This window comes from Lepidochelys olivacea, assembly GCF_965140295.1.
Source record: "Lepidochelys olivacea isolate rLepOli2 genome assembly, chromosome: 10".
Taxonomy (NCBI): Eukaryota; Metazoa; Chordata; order Testudines; family Cheloniidae; genus Lepidochelys; species Lepidochelys olivacea.
Window position 1 is genome coordinate 78,394,862 of NC_140420.1, and position 22,390 is coordinate 78,417,251.

The window sequence follows — 22,390 nt, forward strand, 5'->3', positions numbered from 1 at the left end:
GTTTTTTTTTAAAAGCATGCATTCCCTGGCTGACTGTAGGAAAATCCTCCCCCTTTCCTTGTCTGGTTTGGCTCATATAATTGTTTTGCAGTGGAAGCGAGTGACAGCTGAGAGAGGGTGGGCAAGGCTGGCATGTAGGAGTAGCCTTGGAACCAAATGACAGCAGCAGGTAAGGATCAGGCCGTATTGGCATCAAAGCCGGTGGGACCAGACCAGACGATCTGAGTCAAGAGCAGCTCATGCTAAGAAATCTCCTCTGCCATTTCTTTTTATTCCCTTTGATAAGCTGTGCTTAACTTTCAAAGCGCCAGTCAGCATGAATTTAGCTACATGACACTTGGTGAAATATTTGTCTGGGGTCTAGACTTGGATTGCGCTCACGGTTACATGTCCTCCTCAGACTTCTCTGCATACAGGGCTGTAACACTGCCATCCTTCCACTGAACCAAAACCTCCCCTGGTCTTTGTCCTTTGGGCAGCAAATCTTGCATGAAAGGATTCAAGTTATTATCTTCCTTCAAATCCACAAAGGGTGGCTTGGCTTCCGGCTCAGCTGGTTTGGCAGCTTGTTCACACATGAGGATAATCTTCCTATTTCTAATGGGGAGGGATACAAAAAGAATCAAGAAGTGAAACCGCAGGCTTCCGTGCGGCAGGTGTGGAACTGGCATATGCACGGCTCGGCGTGGTGCGTACATTCGCCGATGGTGGTTAGAAAACCCCAGAGGCGTCCGGGCGTCTAAATGGAGTGAAGTGTTTTAACACACACAGCTGCCGTTTATATTACTACAGCGAATCCAACGAGAAAACATAATACACCAAGTTGTCTACATCGGGGGGTGGCCAAACCATGGCTCGTGAGCCGCCTGCAGCTCTTTTACAGTTAAAGTGCAACTCGCAGAGCTGCCCCGCCCGTTCCTTCTCCATCCACCAGACTGGGGGGTGGGGGAGAGCTCAGGGCTTCTGCCCTGGGGCAGGGGTAGTGGGGCTAGGGACTTCTGCCAGAGACAACTGGTGCCTGCTGGGGGGAGGGGGGGCACAATTTAAAGCTTTGTCTCCCCCAACAGCTTGAGTCATGTGCCCCCCAGGCATGCCCCCCCTTACTCTCAGTGGCCGTCCCTGCAGCCCCCAGCTGTTTGCCACCGCCTCTCCCCAGGGCCACAGCTCCCAGCTTGCTGACTCCAGCAGCTGCTGGTGACACTGTGTGAAGTGGAGCGGAGCAGCATGGGGCTGGGGCCAGAGCCAGGGAGCCTACCCTGGCCCCGGTGCGCACCCCTGCCACCCCGGAGCCGCTCAAGGTAAGCGGCGCTGGGCCAGAACCTGAACCCCTCCTGCACCCCGCACCCCAACTCCCTGCCCTGAGCCCCCTGCCTGCACCCCAACCCCCTGCCACACCCCGCACTCCCTCTTGCACCCCAACTCCCTGCCCTGAGCCCCCTGCTGCACCCCGCACTCCCTCCTGCACCCCAACCCCCTGCCCTGAGCCCCCTGCTGCACCACGCGGGCAGGGGCAGGGGTAGAGTGGGGGGCAGGGGCAGCGGCCCTTGGGCCAACGTACGAGTCCTCATGTGGCCCTCCTGGTAATTCGAGTTTGAGACCCCTGGTCTAAATCAAATGCCTAACACTTTGCTGCTGCTTCTTTCTTCTTTTAGATGAAGAGAAAACTCTTATTATTATATAACCTGAGTGTGGTGCAAAGATTGTTGCTTGAGGAGAAGACTCATTCTCAGCTCTGTGGTACTCGACCAATGTGTTTTAGCACAGCAGAGTGGTGTAATACTTGTTATCCCAGCAGAACCTGGATTATGAGGGTTGGCACATTCTCTGATGCTGTATCTGACAATGATTAAATCCTACTTTTGCTCTAGAAACCAAATGGTGTGAAAGATTATTTTAAATAGGCGAGGCAAAGGGGCATCTATCTTAGGTACCTATTCAGCCCAAATTTTCAGAGTATTTGAGCTCCTCGCAATCTTATTTAAATGGATCTTTTCTCTTAGTAGCTCTGTGAGTTGGAGACATGCTATTATCTCCAGTTTATGTATGGGGAAACTGAGGCACAGAAAGGCTAAGTGACTTACCCAAGGTCATACAAGAAGTTGGTGGTAGAGCAGAACAAGAAACTGAACTGACCACTGGGCCTTCCTTCCTGTTCTAAAGGAAAGAGCACAGATCTGGGATTTCTTCCACTGTGGGAATGGGGTATTAAGATGCTAAACCTCTCCAGGCATCATTTACTTCATCTGTAAAACAGGGATAACAACTGCCTGCCATTGCACAGTACATCAGGAAACAGGTCCAAAGCATGATGGAAATGCAAACTGTTAACTCTTATTGATCTAATATTTCAGATGTGCAAGTGATTTTGTTTGGTGCCTGGCACACAATCGTAAGAATTTCTCTGCTGGCCACTCGGCAGCCATCAGATGGCAACAGCTTTCAGTCACTAGAGCCCTGCAGTGAATTCAGATTAGCAGCCTAGTGAGTAAGTAAGAACTGGAGTAGGTTGGAAAATGGTTCTGTCTTTGTGTGGACACCCACTGGAATGATTTTTTGAATCACCTCTTCTTAAAAGCAATCGTAATAAAGATCCCATTTAAAACAGCATGTTCCTCAACCAAAATCCCACAGGCTGTGTCCTGGCTGGTGATGCGCGGGCGTGTCGGGGGGGGGCATGTGTAACCCACACACCTCCTGGGTGAGTTGTTCTGTCCCATCTAGTGGCACCGAGACCACTTAAAGAGAGAGTTAAATGATTTTGCTCTACAGCCTTAGCTAACAGCCAGCTGGCTTTTAGCTCATGTGGGAGGCTCATGCTTTAAGCTCCAGAGACTCCAGGTTCGATCCCGCCTGCTGACGACGGGTCTGTTGGCATTCCACATGCAGAGAGCCTGTGCACCTAAGGAGGGGGAACCCAGTTATCCCTACCCTGGCTGCCTCTAAGGACAAGCACTGAGGGGATTACAGCCTTGTCCCGCTCAGGAGCACATCCATGGAGCACTCTGTACAGGGTTTAGCAGCTGTCCCTCCTGCAGGTGCTGTCCCAGTGTCTCCATGGCCTTGCTCTCCCCTGTGCCCCTGCAGTGGGTCTTACAGCCTCCCTGTACCCCTAAAGTTCTGTGTGTCTTACCTGTTTGCCATGATGTTTATTCCCAGAAGAAGGAGGCCCAGAAACAGAACCACAAAGGACAGGACTAGAATGGAATAATTCCACGTGGATGCTGGCGGGGAGAAGCATTGACAAGTGAAGTCAGCGTGTGCAGAGCCATTCTGACAACCACGTTACAGCCAAGTTCTGTCGGGGGTGCTCCAAGTTGTGCGGAGTCGATGAGTTTGGTGCAGATCAGCTGCAGGATTAGGGGAGTGCAAAGGGGCCTGTGCTGAGCTCCCTTCAAAGAGTCATAGAGTTTGAGGCCAGAAAGGCCCATCAGATCACCCAGTCTGACCTCCTGTAGATCCCAGGCCACCAGCCCCACCCTGCACCCGCACACTGACCCAACCACCGAAATGAGACCAACAGATTACAGCCCACAAGAGGCTAGACTGTTGGGTGTCTTTGGGAAAGAACAGGAGGGTGTACCACTGTCCCAGGCCCCTGCACTGGCAGGGAAATGGTTAATGAGCTATACCCAGGTAATCCGGGAAAGTGACCCGTACCCACATGCTGCAGAGGAAGGTGAAAACCCCCCTCCCAAGGTCACTGCCAGTCTGACCTGAGGGAACATTCCTTCCCAACTCCACCTATGACGATCAGTTAGACCCAGAGCATGTGAGCAAGAACCAGCCAGCCAAGGACCTGAGAAAGTGACTGCTTGCTGCCACCTCAGGGCCCTGGCCTCCTCATCTCCAGCCATGGCCATGCCTGGTGCTTCGGAGGATGATCAGCTCAGGATCTGGCCCACCGTGCGTACATTATATGCCTGAAGAAAACTAGCTCTTTCATAAGCTTGCTGCATGAGAGCCTAATCTGCCGAAGCTCTGAGGGCCAGATCCTCGGAGGTTTTTAGTCACTTAACCGGGCCTGAATGTCTCCTGCAAAATGCATAAACGCCCTCTGCCCCTGTTGATTTCACAAGTGCTGTGAAAGGCAGGGTAGCCCCTGTGACCTTGCAGGACCTCTAACGTGCCCTTACGTGGCCTGCTCCTGAGGACACATCACGTAGGCTGTGTACCCCAATTCAGGAGCACCCCAAGGCAGCTGCTTGTCAGGAGTGAAAAGAACCTGGCAGAATTAAACCTCAAAATGGGTGAGTGGGCTTTTACCCAAAGAGAAGGAGGGAGTCTAGGGCTGAAGCAGAGAGTAGAACTTATTTGTCCTGGTGTGTTATCAGCAAGTAATCGAAAGCAGTCCAGACCTGAAGTCCTTACTCAGGCAAAACTCCATTTACTTTGGGATTTGGCCCATTAAAAGCTAATATTTGATGATCAAACTCCATGGCATGCCTGAGCTCTTCTACACACTCTTTATTGGATTTAATCCCAGTGTTTTCTGTACCAGTCTCTGGAGCCAGCTCCAGCCCAGGATAGCCTGGCTTTTTCCCTTGGGTGCTAGGACTCTGATCCTGCACCACAAAAGTCAAGGGGAGCTTTGCCCTTGACCTCAGTGGGTGTGGGACTGACCGTATGTCCTCAGCCCAGCCCGCATCATCCGTGCCTCCTGTTCTGCCGAAGCAGCTGCTGATCAGACCTTTGCTCCAATGGCTGGAAGACCCATTCGGCAGAAAGGTCAGTCAGCACACTGGAGCCGTTTCCATGTGGGATGTAGAAATATGCAAGGGAGATCTCGGTAATAAGATGTCGCCCATCCCACTGGTATTTGCCTCTTGATTCTAGAGGCCCTGCCAGAGCCAGGGAAGGACCTAGGTTTGTAACATAGGCAGCTACCTCTGGAGAGAGTTAGTCGGGAATTTTCTGATGAAACATGTTTTGGGAAAAGGCTGATTTATCAACACTGAAATTGTTCGTGGGAAAGAGCTGGTTTTAAAAATCACCCAAGTAAAAAAAATCTTGGAAACTCATAAACTCTCATGGGACAGGAAAACCATTTCTGGCCATCCTCTACGGCTGGAGTAACTCCCCTTGCTATCTGCCACTAGCCAACAAGGTTCACAACCAGACATTTGCTTCCCCTGCAGCCCCCGGCCGTCTACCATGTTAAGTTATGGTACTTACAATCTTCTGTCCGGAAAAACCACAACATCTCCTGTAGTTGTTCTTGAGACATTCCAGAAATGGGATTGCCTTCCACCTCGTCATGCATTTGTGCGGTGGTAAGAGCCATAGCGAAATATCTACTGCCCTCTGCCTTTGCTGTGAAAAAACAGAAAGATGGACGGGACATCTGTTTCCATTGCAAATGCACAAGATAGAAGAGCCTCGCTACTGATTCACAGGGCTGAATTTCTCTTGTTTCTCATGTATGCTTGTGCGGGTGCAACTCAAGTATGCAAAATGGGGTTTTGTGGGCACAGGCCATTGCATGCACAAAAGTAAGCTTGCAAACAGGGTCTACAGCTGAAAATGTGGCTCAGAGTATCCCAGGAACAGGAATCTGAGAAAAATGTCTGTGCTCCATATAGATCTTTATTTGTCAGGTTTTCTTACTTATGGCCAAATCAGGAAGTCAGTGACACTCTGACCTTTGAGTTCAGTGAGACCAGATCTCGTTCTTTTATACTCAGGTTTTACCTAAAGGGACTGAGAAATCTGAAGTTGACTTTCTACCTTATGGGGCCTATAGCATCAATACCTATCTGCATGCTTGTTAAAGCCCTTTGTTATCTGTGGGAGACGCTGCCCAGTGAACAGTGTTGTTTTTTTCAGCTGATTGGCGGACACTGCGGATCCCCTTTGTGTGTGATACACAGGATGGCAAGAACGCAGCAAATTCATTGCATATTATTAGCAAGCGTTCCATGAGTTTAGTGAGTGTCTTTTCTTTTTGGTGTCTGATGCTTACCTGGCTTCTGATCGCATACGCTCTGCCCCCTACTGACTCGCCATCGGGAACTTGGGCTTTTTGTATTCGTCAGAGTGGCTTTATTCTTTTCTGCAGTCAGGTACATACGGATGCTGCCCACAGAGTGCAGCATGAAATTAACACACTCCCAGTTTGCATGTGCTGCACTTTCACAGGGACTTGACCGCACGCTGTTGGCTTCATCTGAAGACAGACATTTCCTGGTGCCTTGATTGATCAAGGAGTTGTCTTGCCAAGACCAGTGTTGGAACTCTGAAGTGGGATTACAGTCCTCTAAAAGTAAATTCTCATCTGTTGTGCTGGCTTGTAAACACAGCTTGACTTTAACGTTTTGAATGAGAAAACCCTGTGTGCCTGCAAAGAAACCAGAGCTTGAGCACAGTCATCCTGTACGGATGGGACGGTTATCTACAAAGTATGGTACAGACTGTAATCAAGTCAAGCAATCTATTAATGTCTACAGGGAGCAGACAGGACTCATGCAAAAGCCACACAAGCAGTGAATTGCATGGAGCTCAGTTTCCCTCTCTTGGAAGGACTGAGTCAGCTCTCCTGGGATTTCAACCTGTTGTTGTTCTAAGGAGCCTAAGTGTTTCAGATCAGAAGGAAACCCACTGCAGTCCTTTATAAGCTGCTGCTCTACAGTTGGGGGAAGAGGTTATCCATGTCCTCATTAACATCCCCAGCTTACAACCCAACTGCTCAGCTACATCTGTGATCTGGCTCTCTCGGTATTGGGGGGAATATCAAGTTCAGCTACTAGACCTTTTATTGTTCCTAGCTAATCTTGGGTATTTCAGTCCTAGCACATCTCTGCTATGGGCAGTTCGAGAAAGCTCGTCCCTATAATGAATGACTTTGGGTCACATTGTGCCCATGGTTACACTCGGGTAACGACCCTGACGTCAATGGGATCGCAACAGCCTAACTGAGGGCAGAATTTGGAAGTAACTGTCACTGGGGTTACTCCAGTTTTACGCCAATATGGACTAGAGGAGAACTGGCCCATGGCTCAGAACGTAGACAGCCAAATGATCAAGGAGCTAGAGCCCCACTTGTGTAAAACATGACTGCAATAGCACACTTATATTTACACACGCAGGTATCGTGTGTGCACGCACACACTCAAACCGAACCTCTGTTTGCCAATGGCCAGACTGGCATTGAAAGAGCCACTTCAGGTGCCAATGCCCATTTTCAAGCCAGATGTGGCAACTGGGCATGCAGATATAGGGAAGCAATGGTGCATCTAAGTAGGGCACCTAGCCCCAGAGTGATTCATTTTGTAGCCCTGATTGTCAGTGCCGCCTGCTCAGCCTGACGTGGGTAAGAGTCCAAGCCCAGGAGCTGTCTCGGTATGGGGGGGCTGCTCCGTACGCTGTCCTTTCACCAAGCAGAGACTCTACCTTGCACCAGTAGAAAGAGGATTATCCAGAGTGACTTCATAGTTGTAGGTACTAGTCTGAAATGGAGAGGCCTTCTTCAAAGTATGGTACTTGGAAACCTGGGAAAGTAAAAAAGCCAAGAGGTTATGGATACTTTCTTGACACCCTGAGAACCTGGGTTGTCGTAGTTTGATAGTAGTAGAGGTCACTGCCCATATCCATGCAAAACAATGTCGCTGCTGTAACAGGCTCAGAAGAACCAAAGATGTTAGGCCAGCATGTCCATTTCCCAGTGTCCAGCATCTGAGCTCTCTTCCGTCTCATTTTAAACACATGAGCAATGGGAGATCCAGCCCATTCCACTGCCTGCTAGATCGGCCCTTTCAGACATATGTTCTGACGTCCAGCTTCGACTTCTGTGCTGCTTTCTTCTCATTACACCAGGCCGAGCTGACAGGATGGGATGCAGAGCTGATTCTAAGAGCCACCCAGGGAGCTGCCATCCCCTGAGCAGCCCCTTGGCCTGCTGCCAGGAGCCAGCTCCTTTCCCAGCAAGGCTCCTTTCCTCTGTTCCTTCCTCAAGTGGCAGCTGCTTCCCTCACTGGCTCCCCTGCCATTCAGCACCAGAGATACGTCTTGTGAGAGCATCTGCTGCTAGTCAGAGGAAAGCAGAAGAAGTGACCAAGCCTTGAGAGTGGAGAACTCAGCTATCAGAAGGGGGAGGAGGCAGCTCCTGGTACCAGGCTGAAGGGAAGGTGTCTCTTGTTCCTTGAGTAGCTCCTAGAAGCAGGCACCTCTCACTCCTCTGAGCAGACTGAGCATCCACCACCCACCCCTTAAGAAGTCCTCAGCTCCTACACTCACTCTGCCTGTTTGTCCCACCACCAGTGTGCCTCAGTCCCATCTGGAGGGATTGAGGTGGGGATACTTGCCTGTTAAGGTCTGGAATGAGCCCATGAGACTTCATTTATTCAGTCCACTAGATGGTAAAAACTTTCATTCCCAAACTACTCTGGATTTGAACTGTGACCTACCTCTAGGTAAATGACTCTTCATCCCATCACTGGGATGACTCTTCATCCCATTCCCTGAGCTACTCTGTCTTCATATTTCATTAATTACTATTATAACCACAGAGATTTTTGCATCCATTGCACACTCTTGCTTTAAGGTGCAATAGCTCATGTTATTTCTTCTGACCCCAGAACTGCCCCTGGTCAATTGCTCACCAACACATTACACTGCTCAATGAATGCTAATAAGGACCCTGCTGACTATTACATGAAAAATCTGTACTACTGGTTATTCACCTAGCGATTGCTTTTTTCTGGCCTTAGGTCATGGATTACAATGTCTTAACAATTCAAAGTTCATATTTTATGGCCAGCTAAGCATGCAGGCTCATTTCCTCGTGACAGACAGTCATGCTATAGGCAGTACATGTGCAAATGGGATTCTGCAATGTTATGTTTTACAATAGCACGGCCTTTCAGAGAATGAAACCCCTGAAACCCCTGTAGGGACGTACGAGTTACCACACTCTCCATTAAGTTTGTATGCCTACATATAGATCATTCACCATAGAAAGAACAAGCAAACTACGGTGTGCCACAGGAAGCAACTTATCTGAATGTTACCTCCAAACAAGAAGTCCAACACTGAATGTTTTAAATCGTGAAGAGATGTTTTCTGTGTAATAGCATGTTCTAATAATAATATTTGACATTTATATGGCATTTTTTATCCCAAAATGCTTCATAAACTATGGGCAAAATCTTTAAGTCCTTGCTCAGATCAAACTCCCATGGACAGCAATGAATTCAGGAGATTTGTGCTGGAAATGGCCCAACTTGATTATCATACACATTGTAAGGAGAGTGATCACTTTAGATAAGCTATTAGCAGCAGGAGAGTGGGGTGGGAGGAGGTATTTTTTCATGCTTTGTGTGTATATAAAAAGATCTTCTACACTTTCCACAGTATGCATCCGATGAAGTGAGCTGTAGCTCACAAAAGCTTGTGCTCAAATAAATTGGTTAGTCTCTAAGGTGCCACAAGTACTCCTTTTCTTTTTGCGAATTCAGGAGAGTGGCTTCAGAGGATTTAGCCCCATAAAATACCAATGAACAGCAACCACCTCTGGGGTGGAGAGCAGCAACCAAGCAGTGTTTTGCGCATGAGTGGGAGAAGGGGAAATTTTGGTAAAGGACATTAGGGCAAACCCCCTGCTATTATGGAAACGGTGAAGGAATCTTTTACGTCCACATGTTCCTGACAGGAGCTCCATATTTAAAGCCTCATTCATCTCTCTCACACACAAAATAAACTCACTGAATTCCGTTTATCTGCCTCCAGCATATGAAAGCCTGAACTGAGCATATGGTTCCAGAGAGCTTTGCATTTCAAGCCTGAACCACAGCCTTGTAAACTGCCCTCTCACAGGTATTATGATGTGCAGCATTTCATGCTTAAAATCATTGGCTCTTTTGCTTCGATAACCAAAAGCCGGGAGCTGGTCTCTCCTTGGAGTCTGTTGAATTGGAATTAATTTGCAAACTGAACACAATTAAATTAGGCTTGAATAAAGACTGGGAGTAGATGTGTCATTACACAAAGTAAAATTATTTCCCCATGTTTATTTCCCTCCCTTCCCCCCACTGTTCCTCACACGTTCTTGTCAACTGCTGGAAATGGCCCACCTTGATTATCCCTACAAAAGGTTGTGGGGTTTTTTGGGTTTTTTTTTCCCTCTCCTGCTGGTAATAGCTCACCTTACCTGATCAATCTCGTTACAGTGTGTATGGTAACACCCATTGTTTCATGTTCTCTGTGTATATAAAATCTCCCCACTGTATTTTCTACTGCATGCATCCGATGAAGTGAGCTGTAGCTCACAAAAGCTTATGCTCAAATAAATTTGTTAGTCTCAAAGGTGCCACAAGTCCTCCTTTTCTCTTTGCGGATACCGACTAACATGGCTGCTACTCTGAAACCACAGCCATAGTTGCTGTCACTAAGGCTACGTCTACACAAGGAGTTAGGGATGCAATGCCCTCACTCACGACACATCCTCCTGCTACCTCTCACTGAGCGAGCGTGCGTCTAAACAGCAGCGTAGCCATGGTAGCATGGGTAGTGGCAGTGAAGGTACCAGTTAGCCAGGCTGAGTACATACCCACAAGGTTCAGGCAGGTTTGTACTCGGCACAGCTAAGCCTCCGTGGCTATACTGCTTTGTACACTGACATTAGCTCAATGAGCTCCAATGCAAATGTGTGTATACAAACAGGGGAATCATACTGCTAACTCATAGTGTAGATACAGCCTTAGATCACTGGGCTAGACTCGCTGGAGCTGCACCGTGACCAATTCAGAGTTAAGTTTGCAGTCCTATTAGAGACTCACCTCCTGATGTCTGTGATGGAGACACCGCACACTGTGCAGAGGTCCATCCGATGAAGTGAGCTGTAGCTCACGAAAGCTGATGCTCAAATAAATTGGTTAGTCTCTAAGGTGCCACAAGTACTCCTTTTCTTTTTGTGGATACAGACTAACACGGCTGCTACTCTGAAGCCTTTAATACTTTGGTACAATTTGGGGAACTCAGGAAAGAGAAAGCCAGTTTCCCAATTTTCCTAGCTTTTGTTAATTTCAGGCCTGTGCACAATGGGGTCAATATTTCATCCTGTTTGGTGAACATTTTTTCCTCAGGTTATTTTGGGTGACATTACACCTGCAAAATTTCATACTGTTTTCAGACCCTGGATTTTCTCACTGAAACATGCAAGTCAGAGAAAACACGGATGCTCATCTGCATGGACTTTCACATTTCAAAAAACCTCAAGGTTCCACTCAAAACCAGGTGCTATGGAATTTTGCAGGTTTTGTCATGCCATTGCACCCTGTTTATTAAATTGCAATGAAATGTGGAAAATCAAATGGTGAGACTCACATTAATTGTGAATATTTTATACAACCCAACACCCAGTTCTGCAAAACCTTACTCATGATAGCAATCCTTAGGCATGCAGGCAATCGGGGAGCTGGAACATTTTGTACTGTGGGGGTGCTGAGAGCCATTGAACCAAATTGCAAACCCTGTATGTGATGGAAACTGCTTCAAGCCAGGGCATGCAGCAGCACGGTCAGCAGCTCTAGTTCCAGCACCTATACAGCCAATCTGATCAACTTACGAGTAAGTTTGTGAAATCAGGCTCTAGATATTAGGATCTGAGGATCTGGCCCACAAGAGTATATTCCCCCCCCACCCCACCCCCGGTTGGGCACACCATATTGCACAATCAAAATCTGTTCCAGAATGTCGCAAATATACCCTTTCTTTTTATTTTGCATGTTGACTTTTATTGGGCATTAACATTTTAGGCCATTTACTAGGAGACATGTTGTGCTCAGTCTGGGCGTAGAACTCCCAATGATGCTCATAAAAGCGCAATGCCAATTTTTTTACTCTATTGACAAATTAGATCAGCTGGCCAGCAGGCCTTGAAGGTCCTCCAACCCCATCTGTGATTTATCTTGTTGATACCGGCAACAAAGGCTCAGTCCAACCTTCAGAAAGGCCATCTATGTGGACTATTTGATAAAAAATGATTTATGTCCTTTCTGTCTCCTTGCCCTATCATCCTACAATATATTATAATACAATTACGATACTCAAATTTTGGGATTAAGCACCTTAGAAAATTGTATTCTCTTGTCTCTGTTCCGCTGGACTCAGTTTATGGTGATGGCTGTGTATTAATTGCATTAAATTTTGCATGTCATCCCAGATATTGGATCTGAATACTCTCATCCTAACTCTAGTAATAAATTTGTGTACACAGTGCAATACCTTGTAAACAGAAGCCAATGTTTTTGTGTCCAAGAAAGTTAAACTATGGAATCACTTCAACCCAAAGTTTTTAGCACTTGGGAGCAAAATTGTTTAACATATTAAAGGAAAAAATATTAAAACAGGGAGGCACTTTTTAAACTTTTCCATAATTGGAAATCTAGGAGCAAATCTACACAACATTTTTCAATCACAGTATTATTCTGGTTTTCTATACATAGGAGCTTAAACATTTGAATATGGGTCCCTTTCTTATTGATAAAAGGATACACTAACTTTTCTTAAGAATATCATGTAGGCTGTACACAAAAATCTCAAAAAAATCCCATAATTTTAACTTAAAAAAGAAAGAAAATCTCCTTTAAAAATACCTAACATGAACTCACCAGAAAGCCAGTAGTTCTTGGAGGAAGGGAAATTACGTTTCTTATGTAAATCTTGCCATCTGCAGCTTTGACGTGCTCGGCTGAGCACCTCTCAGTACTTCACATCAGCAGTTAGATCTTCTTTGCTCTGACGGTCTGAAAGTCACACACAGTGATTCATTCTGCTGCTCGTAATCATGTGGAAAGCAGAAACCTATAGGTATGTTTTTCAAAGTCCTGGAAAATAACACCACCCTCTGCTGTTGGTTCCATTTACAACACAGGGTGAATGAACTTTCCCCCAAGATGAACTTTAAGAATGTTCCATTTATTTACTCAAGTTGTTGGCATAATCAGTATGAAAAAGGAGCTCTGAATAAAACTAGATACTGAAACCTAGTACTCCGTTTTTTAAAAAAAATTACACGATGTGGTTTTCGTGGCTCAACCTTCGTTATGTGAAACCATACAAGCAGAGGTGGATTAAGACGTATTGGAGCCTTGGGCACAAAGAACATTTCCCCTCCCCCTCCCCCCCCAACATCCCATTAAAAATAAGACTGTATCAAAATGCATTAATACAAAGACTCCATTCAGTGTTTACACACTGCATTACTAAGAAAGCAAATCATATCCCAGTTCATTATGCCTAAATTAACTGCTCAATTTTGCCACACAGAAAATTAATATGGCTAGATATTATCCATACCAGCACACAAAGGTGGTCGCAGCTCATCTGGACAACACTGGCATTTCAAGAATCAGTTGTCCACAGGTCAACAAATGGTTCTTTCACCTCCCCCAATATTTTTTAACCTGACCATTATGCATGTTTTTCCACCTATTGATCCTGTTACAGTTCAGTTTTTCTACTGTGACAGGAAGAGGTCTGAAAGACACTAGGCACAAGTCCAGAAAGTAACTTAATTAAAAGAAATAATCCTAACCTGAGGTAAAATGACTCTATTATTCATAACTTTAAGGTACAGGTTGCAGTTCATGCCCTAGCGGCGCAGCTCGGGGCGGCAGGACTCCAGCCGGGAGTGGACATTCTGGCACAGCTTGGGGCGGGAGGAGGTGGTGGTGGTCTCCATCTTCCTTCGCCGCCTAGTCCCGGCCAGGCGCAGGAGGATGCAGGGGGAGCCCGTCACCAGCAGCGGCGAGAAGCTGTGGGCAGCCGCGAAGAAAACAACAAGCAGGTGAGGAAGAGGCAGTGGCTGCTCCCTTGACCACGCTCGCCACCACTGCCTCATCCAAGAAGCCTTGCCCCAAGCCTGGCCAGCAGAGCAGAGGGCGCAGCAGTTAAATCATCCTGCCCTAGCATCATGAGATCTTCCCAGGGCTCCTGGGCACAGGCCCCAGGGGCCCGTGTGTTAATCCACCACTGTCATAAAAAGACACATTACAGGTGTTGCCCAGTGTTTGTAGATAATAACAACACTGCTATAGCACCTTCCTGCTGAGGCTCTCAAAGCCCTTTACAAACCTGACTGCGTTAATAAACACAGTCCAAAACACCCCTGGGAGGCAGGGACATATTTATCCCCATCATACAAGTGGAGAAAGGTGAGATAGCTAAATTATTATTGTTAACAATAATACAAGAGGTACATAAGCCTTGTTTTAGAGGTGCTGGGCATCCCACACACCAAATCTGAATTTGCTTATTTTTATCTGATTGTTCTACATATAATTAACATGCCAAGTTACACTGTGATAATGGCAGTTAACTATAGCAGTCCATGGAAGAACTGTAAGACATATTCGCTGGAGGAAAAGGTGGTAGGATAACTATTTGTTCCATGTGATATAGTGGCAGAAGGCCATTCTGCGATTTACTGGGGAGAAAGGGTGAGGGCTGTAGGAAAAGTATTGTAGTTAGCCAGATCGGGTCCCTTGCAGGTACACTCTAACTGATTAATCAGTAAAACTTTGCAATGCAATAATAATGCCAACGTATTGGTTTTAATGTCAGCCATATTTGCAAATAGGGATTAATGTCACAGAAGCCATTAGCGTTTTTACACGTGTCTGATCTTAGCATCTGAGTGCACAACTGAACGGTGAATAAAAAGGAAAAACCAGATACCATATCAGTGGTGAGGCTCCTAGCAGCCAAGTATCATGAATAGCATATGGTCAGGGAATGGTTGTCACAGGCTCCACGTTCTCTCCCTGCCTTCAGCATTTTCCAATTTGAACTGAAACCTCTTTGGTGTTGAAGCTGCATCCTGCAATCATTTATCTTTGAGTTCTCCCTCTATATGCAATTCAGAGCATTCTCTGCCCGTCCCTATAAAACCTTATCCTGCCAATGCTCAGACTCCCCAGACAGATAGGATTTACTATTCAGCTTCAGTCAGGCAGGAAACAGGATTATAGTTTTTCATTCAAAATCCATTCCTAGGGGCATAAAGGCTCACTTAGCCTGAGGAGAGAGGCTTAAGGCTAAAAGGCAGGGGATTTGCTGTAATTTATACATTCTCTCTCCCAGGCTTTCTATAATGTCTTTTTCCTTCTTCTTTCAAGTTGTATGATTTATAAGGGCTCTGTCGCATCGGACGCAGCATTATCACCCATTCCCAGGGAGTTTGTATGGCTTTTCTTTCCCCTTAAATGATCATACGTAATGTGTACATCAGACTGAGCAAATAGTTCCCTCCACCATCACAGGGCCAAACTGTGTCACATCCCCCTCACTTGTTGGCTTCAACAGAAGATCAAGGGGCTGAGGGGAAGATCTTGACCCACACAGACCAGTCACCAAGTGAAAGCATGGACCAGCCAGCACCAAGGTCTATCCAACTAAAGCTGATCATCATCTATGATTTCAGAATGATATTGCCCTAACTGGGGTCTTAAAGCCCAGCCATGCTGGGTTTGTACTATAGCTTACGTTTCCAAACTTGAAGGCCTATGTAAGTGAGGCATGGAAAATCATATTTAGGGGCCTAATAATTAGAGGCACTGACCATCTGCAGCTCCCATTGAAGCCAGGAGCAGGTCCAATAGCTCCACAGTGATTATTTGGTTCATGTCCTGTGTTAGGGCAGCTGCACTATTCAGTCGTCAGAGGACTCCTCCTGCACAGGGGAAACTCAGTGGTCTATGGACCTAAGCCCCCTTCCTGGTCACAGGAGTAAGTTGTGCGCCTGGGGGGAATGGTGCGTGGCTGAGGCTCCCTGAAGGCCTGATCCACCGTCTGAAATAATGGAAAAGATTCCTGCAGGCTCCAAAGAGCCCTTATGCCCCAGAGCTTTTGACTGTCACCTTTGTATCCCTTATCTGAGCTCTTCGGCTCCACCCACAAGGTAGCACATGACTTTGTATTCCATCTCCTCCCCAGATTTGTCTTTGGTATTTCTAGGAAGAAACCAGACTCTGTCCTTGGCATTTTGATTTTGCTTATCTGTTTGTATTACAGGTTTCTGATCCCTTTGGTGTCTTTGACCCCACACACCTGGTTACAGAATAACTCAGCACTTTTTCTTTTTCTTTTTTTTTGGTGCCATATACAAAATCAGAGCTCAAATCCCTTAGGAAAGCAAGGGCTCTGAGCTTTTTATTTGAATGACAATAAAAATCGTGCCTTTGCCTGTGCAATAAACATTTATTTCCAGACAAGCCTTTAATTACAGTGCATGTACACCGTACAGTGTGTCATAATGAAACAGCTAGCTGAACTATGCGGTTACAGTACTGACATGAATCAACGCTTGGGAGTAAAATATATCTGAGTGACTTTCAAACCATTTCATGAAAGCACCAGAAACAAAACACTAATTATTTTGTAAATGAGTCTGGCAAGAATTCAGCATGAAGTTTCAGTATTTCCAGAATCCTTAAGTATACCTGCTGGCAGGATTCTGAGGCCTACATTTGCTATATTAAATTACAAATCAGTATGAAAATCTACCAATGAACGACCAGTCTGATATATTGTGAACCATTAGCTAGAATTAATGACGGTCACCAGAAAGCTGGAATCTTTTATTCTCCATTTTCCGATGGTGTCAATATGCATTTCTAGCCCTCGTAGACCCCTGAGAGGGAATCTTGGTACTACTGAAGTCAATGGGAGTTTAGCTGTTGACTTCAAAAAGGCCAGGATTTCACCCCAAGAGCTCAGAATGTTGGCATTTAGGGTATGTCTACACTGAAATATAACAAACAAACCAAACCTTGCAGCAGTGAGTCTCAGAGCTCGTGTCTTCTGACATGGACTCACAGGACTTGCACTACGGGGCAAAAAACAGCAGTGTAGACACTCCCGCTTGGGCTGGAGGCTAGGTTCTGAGCCCCACCCTCTTGCTGGATTTTTGTTTTCTTTTCAGTGTAAGCCCATGGTTCAAACTTAGGCTCAGGCCTAACCCCTCCTTCCATCTACTCACAAATCACAAAAAGAAAAGGAGTACTTGTGGCACCTTAGTGTCACAAATCACACTAACCCAAGGCTCCACCTCAGGATCCCACGGGGGTGGAGGCTCCAAGCCTGAGTCCAGCCAGGACCCAGGGTTCTAGCCCTATTATTTTGCAGTGTACACACAGCCCACTGGACTCATGCTCTGGGAGTCTGCCAGAAGTATCCCACAGTCTGGCTTCCTTTGTCCTCTGAACAGTCAAGGTTGGTGGACAGTCAAGTTTTCCCATGCTGCACCATAAACAAAGGGCTGGAGTGGCCATATTTTGGGGGGAAGGGGGCACTCGGAAGTCTGGATATGGGTGGCGGGATTCAACCACCCCTCCCAGGTTCGCATTCAGTGGTCAACAATTCCTAACCCAGGGTTACAATTGAGTGTAGACACCCAAGCCCTAGGTTAACAAACCCAGGCTCTGCTCACTTGAATTCTACTAACCCTGAGCTTCCATTGCAATAGACATACTCACTGAGCCAGTCCTGCCAGGCGCTAAGCACCCTCAGCTCCAGTTATGGCCGTCTCTGAAGGCTGTTCCTGTTGGCTGAGAGATCAAGCGGTATACTTGATATTATGTTTACGATGACGCAAACTAGTAGGACCTGATTTTTCCACTGCTTTGAACCTATCCACGGTGCCATTCTGATTTGGACAGATTCATGCCCCACAATTCTAGATCTCACTGATAATACGTAGCCTTGCCATGAATTCAGGGGACTGAACTAGATGACTTCTCGAGGTCCCTTCCAGTCCTGTGATTGTATGCTTATGAGATTGTGGTTGCTAAAATCACATTGGAATTGAAGTGGGCAAATAAAAGGAGGGTGAGAAGCAAAATGATATCTTTCAAGATCTGATGTATTGCATCTCTAATGTATATTACATACTAGCTGTTCAAGTCATATGTTATAGGCAGGGCTGGCAGCACCACTTGTTATTATTGTTGTGTTACACTTCCAATTATAACACCCTTTTTTCTGTTTCTTGTAACATTGCCAAATATGATGTGCAAAGCGGACACTTTCTATGCCAGGTGTCTGCCTCGGGCTGACCTTTTCATTTTTTTTTTCCCCAAAAATGTCAGCCAAAATGCTCCAGGTTTGGAGCGGGAACTTGCAATTTGGATGCTGGGAATTTGTTCAGGGATGTGCCATTTGCGGCCCACTTGAAAATCCACCCACATTTCCCCGAGTTATATGCCTTTGAGATATTGCAGTTTGAACTTGCTTAGTAGAGGCCTGCTAGAGCTTCACAGCTTAAAGCCCCAAAGATTCTCTACATACTGGACATGCTCCAGCCCAGGGCTGAGCAGGCCTTCCCCTGCAATTGCAGCTCTATGCAGGGGTGGGTTGGGTCATGGCCAGGCACTGGAACTGAGAGCAGGGAGCTTGTCTCTCCTGTGCTCTCGGTGAACCCTTTCTGGGCCCAAGCAGCATGGAGAAGGAAGTTGTCTGACTCAAATGCAGAGGGGACAGGAGCCTGACCTGGGGGAGGGGAACGAGGGAGAAGGAGCCTGCAGTGGGGGAGAAAGAGGAATGGCTGGGCAAAGAGACAGGGAATGTAAGTTGGGGAGACTGGAATGGGGAATCTGGAGCTGGGAGACTAGGACTTGATGGACAAGGAGGCTGGATCAGAGATGAGAGGCCGTAGGAGTGAAGGCTGGGATTGGTTAGACAAGGTGGATGGGACTGGGACAAGGAGTCAGGGTGGGAAAGAGACAAAACAGGGGCAAGTTGGAGGAGATGGGGCAGAAGGGGTCAAGTTTGGGGGGAATGGGCAAAAGAATAAGTGACCACTAGATCACACTCCCCACCAGAAACCAAGAGTCCTGAGTCCCACCATTCCTCTGCTCTCAGTAAATATCCGTCAAACCCACTGAAAGTGTCCCATCCTCCTGTAGTGCTGGTCTCCACAGAGGACGACAACCTACTACTGCTATCAGAAACTCCAGTTCAAGTGGCAGAGATCTGCATGTTGGATTTCAAGGTTCCAACCATGCTGATGAACTATGTGGGTGTCAATATGATAGCACATGGTGGAAATTCTATTTTTTTGTGCATATGTATTATGATTATACAGTCTTTATTACACGATCATGCATTATTTTGTCTACAAGAGTAGTTTTTGTGTGTGTAATATAATATATTGAACATTATAGTGCAAAATCAAAGGGAGACTAGACTTCATGGGGCCAACACAGCAATTCAGGACAAAGACTTCCAGGAACAGTAAAGTTTTGATTCTGTAAGTCAAAATTAAGTAAGAATTGAGTCTGAATGGATGATTAGAAACAAAACATTTCGATTCCCGGCGATAGATTTTCCCTGTCCCAGGCTGTGTGGCATGTGTCCTAGGGTGTGTGGTTTTCCCGGCATAGATGGCAAGATATCTGTTAAATAGGCACTCCCTATTTGACACCATACACTCCTTACCGGGCGTGTAGAGTACATACACTGCACGCACCCCCAGCACAAGTATAAATCGTGTAGACAGTGAGGCACTGCTTATGTGAGTAAAGACACATCTGAACCTTAAGGTACGTACCATACTACCCGGCTCTCTACATATCCAAGCTATGCCTTCCCCATTCACACTCCTAGTTTTAGCAGTGTCGTGTCCCACTGCCACCTCTGTTTGGAATCTTTCCCTGTCACAGGGAGACGAAGCCTTGCCCTGCTGTCGGGAAAGTCTCCCTGCTGTCTGAGGTGTCCCCTGCCGCCTTCCCCCTGCCAGAGCCTTTCAATGACATGCACAACTGCACATCACAACCTGCTTTTCACTGTGGTGTGCAGCTCCACAGACCCTACACACCACCACCAGTCGCTGCTCCCTCTCTGCCTCCACACATGGGGCTAGAGTCACTGATATGGCACTGGCCAAATACCCATTGAGCAGTGCCACCTCCAGAAACCTAAAATTGGGCAAAGGAGAGCTGGAAGGGAGTAGGACCTCTATACCCGAGCTTAATATGAAACTGGAAAGTTAAAGATTACATGACCTTCAATGGACAGTGCCATCTATAGATAACTTTTCCTGCATATGCTTCTTATACAAATTCTGTAATCTAACGAGTAAATAATCCATATCAACACTAGACCACCTACAATATTCCCAAATTCTTAGATACTATGCTGAAGAACTTCTTAATGTCAAAGTTACTAGGGTACATTGTCATCTAGAAGTGTAGGAAATTTGACCACATAATTCTGATTAAACTTAGTCAGAGTTACATATATAAACATAGAGAAAAGAATGTTCTTAGAAGATGATAAAATATTTTCATTCTTATGTTACGGGAGAAGACTGTTCATTAAGTGATTATCCTGACCTTGTACTTTACAAGAACAGAATGTTCCTTAAATTATAACCATCGCTAAGACAGAACATGCCTCACCAAAAGAACTAACTTTTCCAACGCAGCATCTAATTGTCAATCTTGCTCAGAACCAGAAGGAAGTCAGTGACTTTGGTGTCAGTCGCCCTTTTTTTGCCTGACATTTTTCCACTTAATGTTTACACACTGTACTCCGTCTAAATGTAGCCAGTTTAAAACACATGGCTGAAGGTTACAAGATCATGTTCAAGAAAGAGGGTTAGATTCTGTGTTGCTGGTTGTGAAGATAATCAAAGAAAGCACACACAGATGGGCAAAAAACCACTTGGGTTCACAAAATTGCCTGGTTGCAGCTGAAATTTCCATGAGGCTTCATTCTGAAAAGGAACAGAAGCTGACATTTTGCTGCTTGCCACAGCAAGAACAAAACAGGAGCAGGAAACAGGATTAAAGTAGCTCCTAAAAAGGGGATTAAATAAATTTGGAGAGCCATAACGTTGTGATTAGGGTGTGATGCGTTTAACACCTTGGAGTATCATTTACAGGGCTGATGTGATGTAAGATCTTGGCTACTCATGGTATTTTGAGCCTCCTCGTTGTCTTTCAGTATCCAACAGTGAAAATACAGTAAGTCTAGGAACACTGCATGCATCCAATGAAGTGAGCTGTAACTCACGAAAGCTTATGCTCAAATATATTTGTTAGTTTCTAAGGTGCCACAAGTCCTCCTGTTCTTTTTCCAGGAACACTGTTGTTCCTGAAAGCATTAGTCCTGAATTATTGTATTGGTTTCATAATGTTCCTTTGATTTTACAATATAATGTTCTCTCTATTAAATAGAATGTAATATCTAACTAGATAATGCATAGTATAATATATATAAGCATGGTAGAATTTTATTTTTATTTTTTTACAATTTTGAGGGATAATAGCGATGTTTATTTTTAAACTTTTAAAATTTTGTATTGATTTAAATTTTCACAGTTATTGGAAATTCAGTGGGGGAAGCCAAATCATAATTATTTCATAACAGTAGACATTGCAATTCAAAAAGTTAAATATTTATAACCATTAAAACACAAATTGTCCACATCATACGTCAAAATACACAAATAGTCTTAAATCAAACCCTAACACAGTCTGCTAAGCGCAGCCCGGGCAGCTCTGCACACTCAGGTTGGTAGATGTTCAGGTTATCCGTGTCGCTATCCTCGCCCTGCCAACGCAAAGGCTGCGCTCCCCTGGACACCGGGGTGAGAAGCACCACACACCTGCTAGGGTTGCCAGCTTTCTAATCGCACAAAACGCCCTAGCCCCGCCCCTTCCCAGATACCCCACCCCCTGCCCCATCCCTTCCCTGAGGCCCTGCCCCTTACTCACTCCATTCCCCGCCCTCACTCACTTTCACTGGGCTGGGGAAGGGTGTGGGAGGGGGTGAGGGCTCTAACTGGGAGTGCAGGCTCTGAGGTGGGGCCAGTAATGAAGGGTTCAGGGTGCGGGAGGGGGCTCAAGGCTGGGGCAGGGGTGCAGGAGGGCGTGAGGGCTCTAACGGGGGGTGTGGGCTCCAGGCTGGGGCCACAAATGAGGGGTTCAGGGTGCAGGAGGGGGCTCCGGGCAGGGCAGCGGGTTGGGGTGCGGGAGGGGGTGAGGGCTCTGGCTGGGGGTGCGGGCTCCGGGGTGAGGCCACTAATGAGGGGTTCAGGGGGTGGGAGGGGGCACCGGGCAGGGCAGGGGGTTGGGGTGCAGGAGGGGGTGAGGGCTCTGGCTGGGGGTGCAGGCTCCGGGGTGAGGCCAGAAATGAGGGGTTCAGGCGCGGGAGGGGGCTCCGGGCAGGGCAGGGGGTGGGGGTGCGGGAGGGGGTGAGGGCTCTGGCTGGGGGTGCGGGCTCTGAGGTGGGGCCAGTAATGAAGGGTTCAGGGTGCGGGAGGGGGCTCAAGGCTGGGGCAGGGGTGCAGGAGGGCGTGAGGGCTCTAACGGGGGGTGTGGGCTCCAGGCTGGGGCCACAAATGAGGGGTTCAGGGTGCAGGAGGGGGCTCCGGGCAGGGCAGCGGGTTGGGGTG

At 46.7% G+C, this 22,390-nt stretch overlaps 1 protein-coding gene across 1 annotated transcript; it reads right to left on the reverse strand.

Moving 5' to 3' along the window:
• Positions 1 to 240: 240 nt before the first annotated feature.
• Positions 241 to 21,569, reverse strand: SLC51B (SLC51 subunit beta). The gene is made up of 8 exons (XM_084641230.1): positions 21,466 to 21,569; positions 13,529 to 13,748; positions 12,603 to 12,737; positions 7,387 to 7,484; positions 5,960 to 6,334; positions 5,173 to 5,310; positions 3,131 to 3,221; positions 241 to 597 (listed from the first exon to the last, which is right to left on the reverse strand). Exons 4-8 carry the CDS (start codon positions 7,424 to 7,426, stop codon positions 384 to 386), a joined length of 858 nt encoding a protein of 285 aa, XP_084497356.1. The 5' UTR covers positions 7,427 to 7,484; positions 12,603 to 12,737; positions 13,529 to 13,748; positions 21,466 to 21,569; the 3' UTR covers positions 241 to 383.
• Between the last annotated feature and the right edge of the window lie 821 nt (positions 21,570 to 22,390).

Bases quoted from the DNA above. Each gene is read 5' to 3' on its own strand.
- SLC51B (XM_084641230.1), bottom strand. From the start codon at position 7,426: ATGAAGTCACTCTGGATAATCCTCTTTCTACTGGTGCAAG. The intron at 3,222-5,172 runs GTAAGTACCATA...TCTCCCCGCCAG, and splicing joins GTTTTTCCGGACAGAAGATT to CATCCACGTGGAATTATTCC. The intron at 598-3,130 runs GTAAGACACACA...CCTCCCCATTAG, and splicing joins ATAAACATCATGGCAAACAG to AAATAGGAAGATTATCCTCA.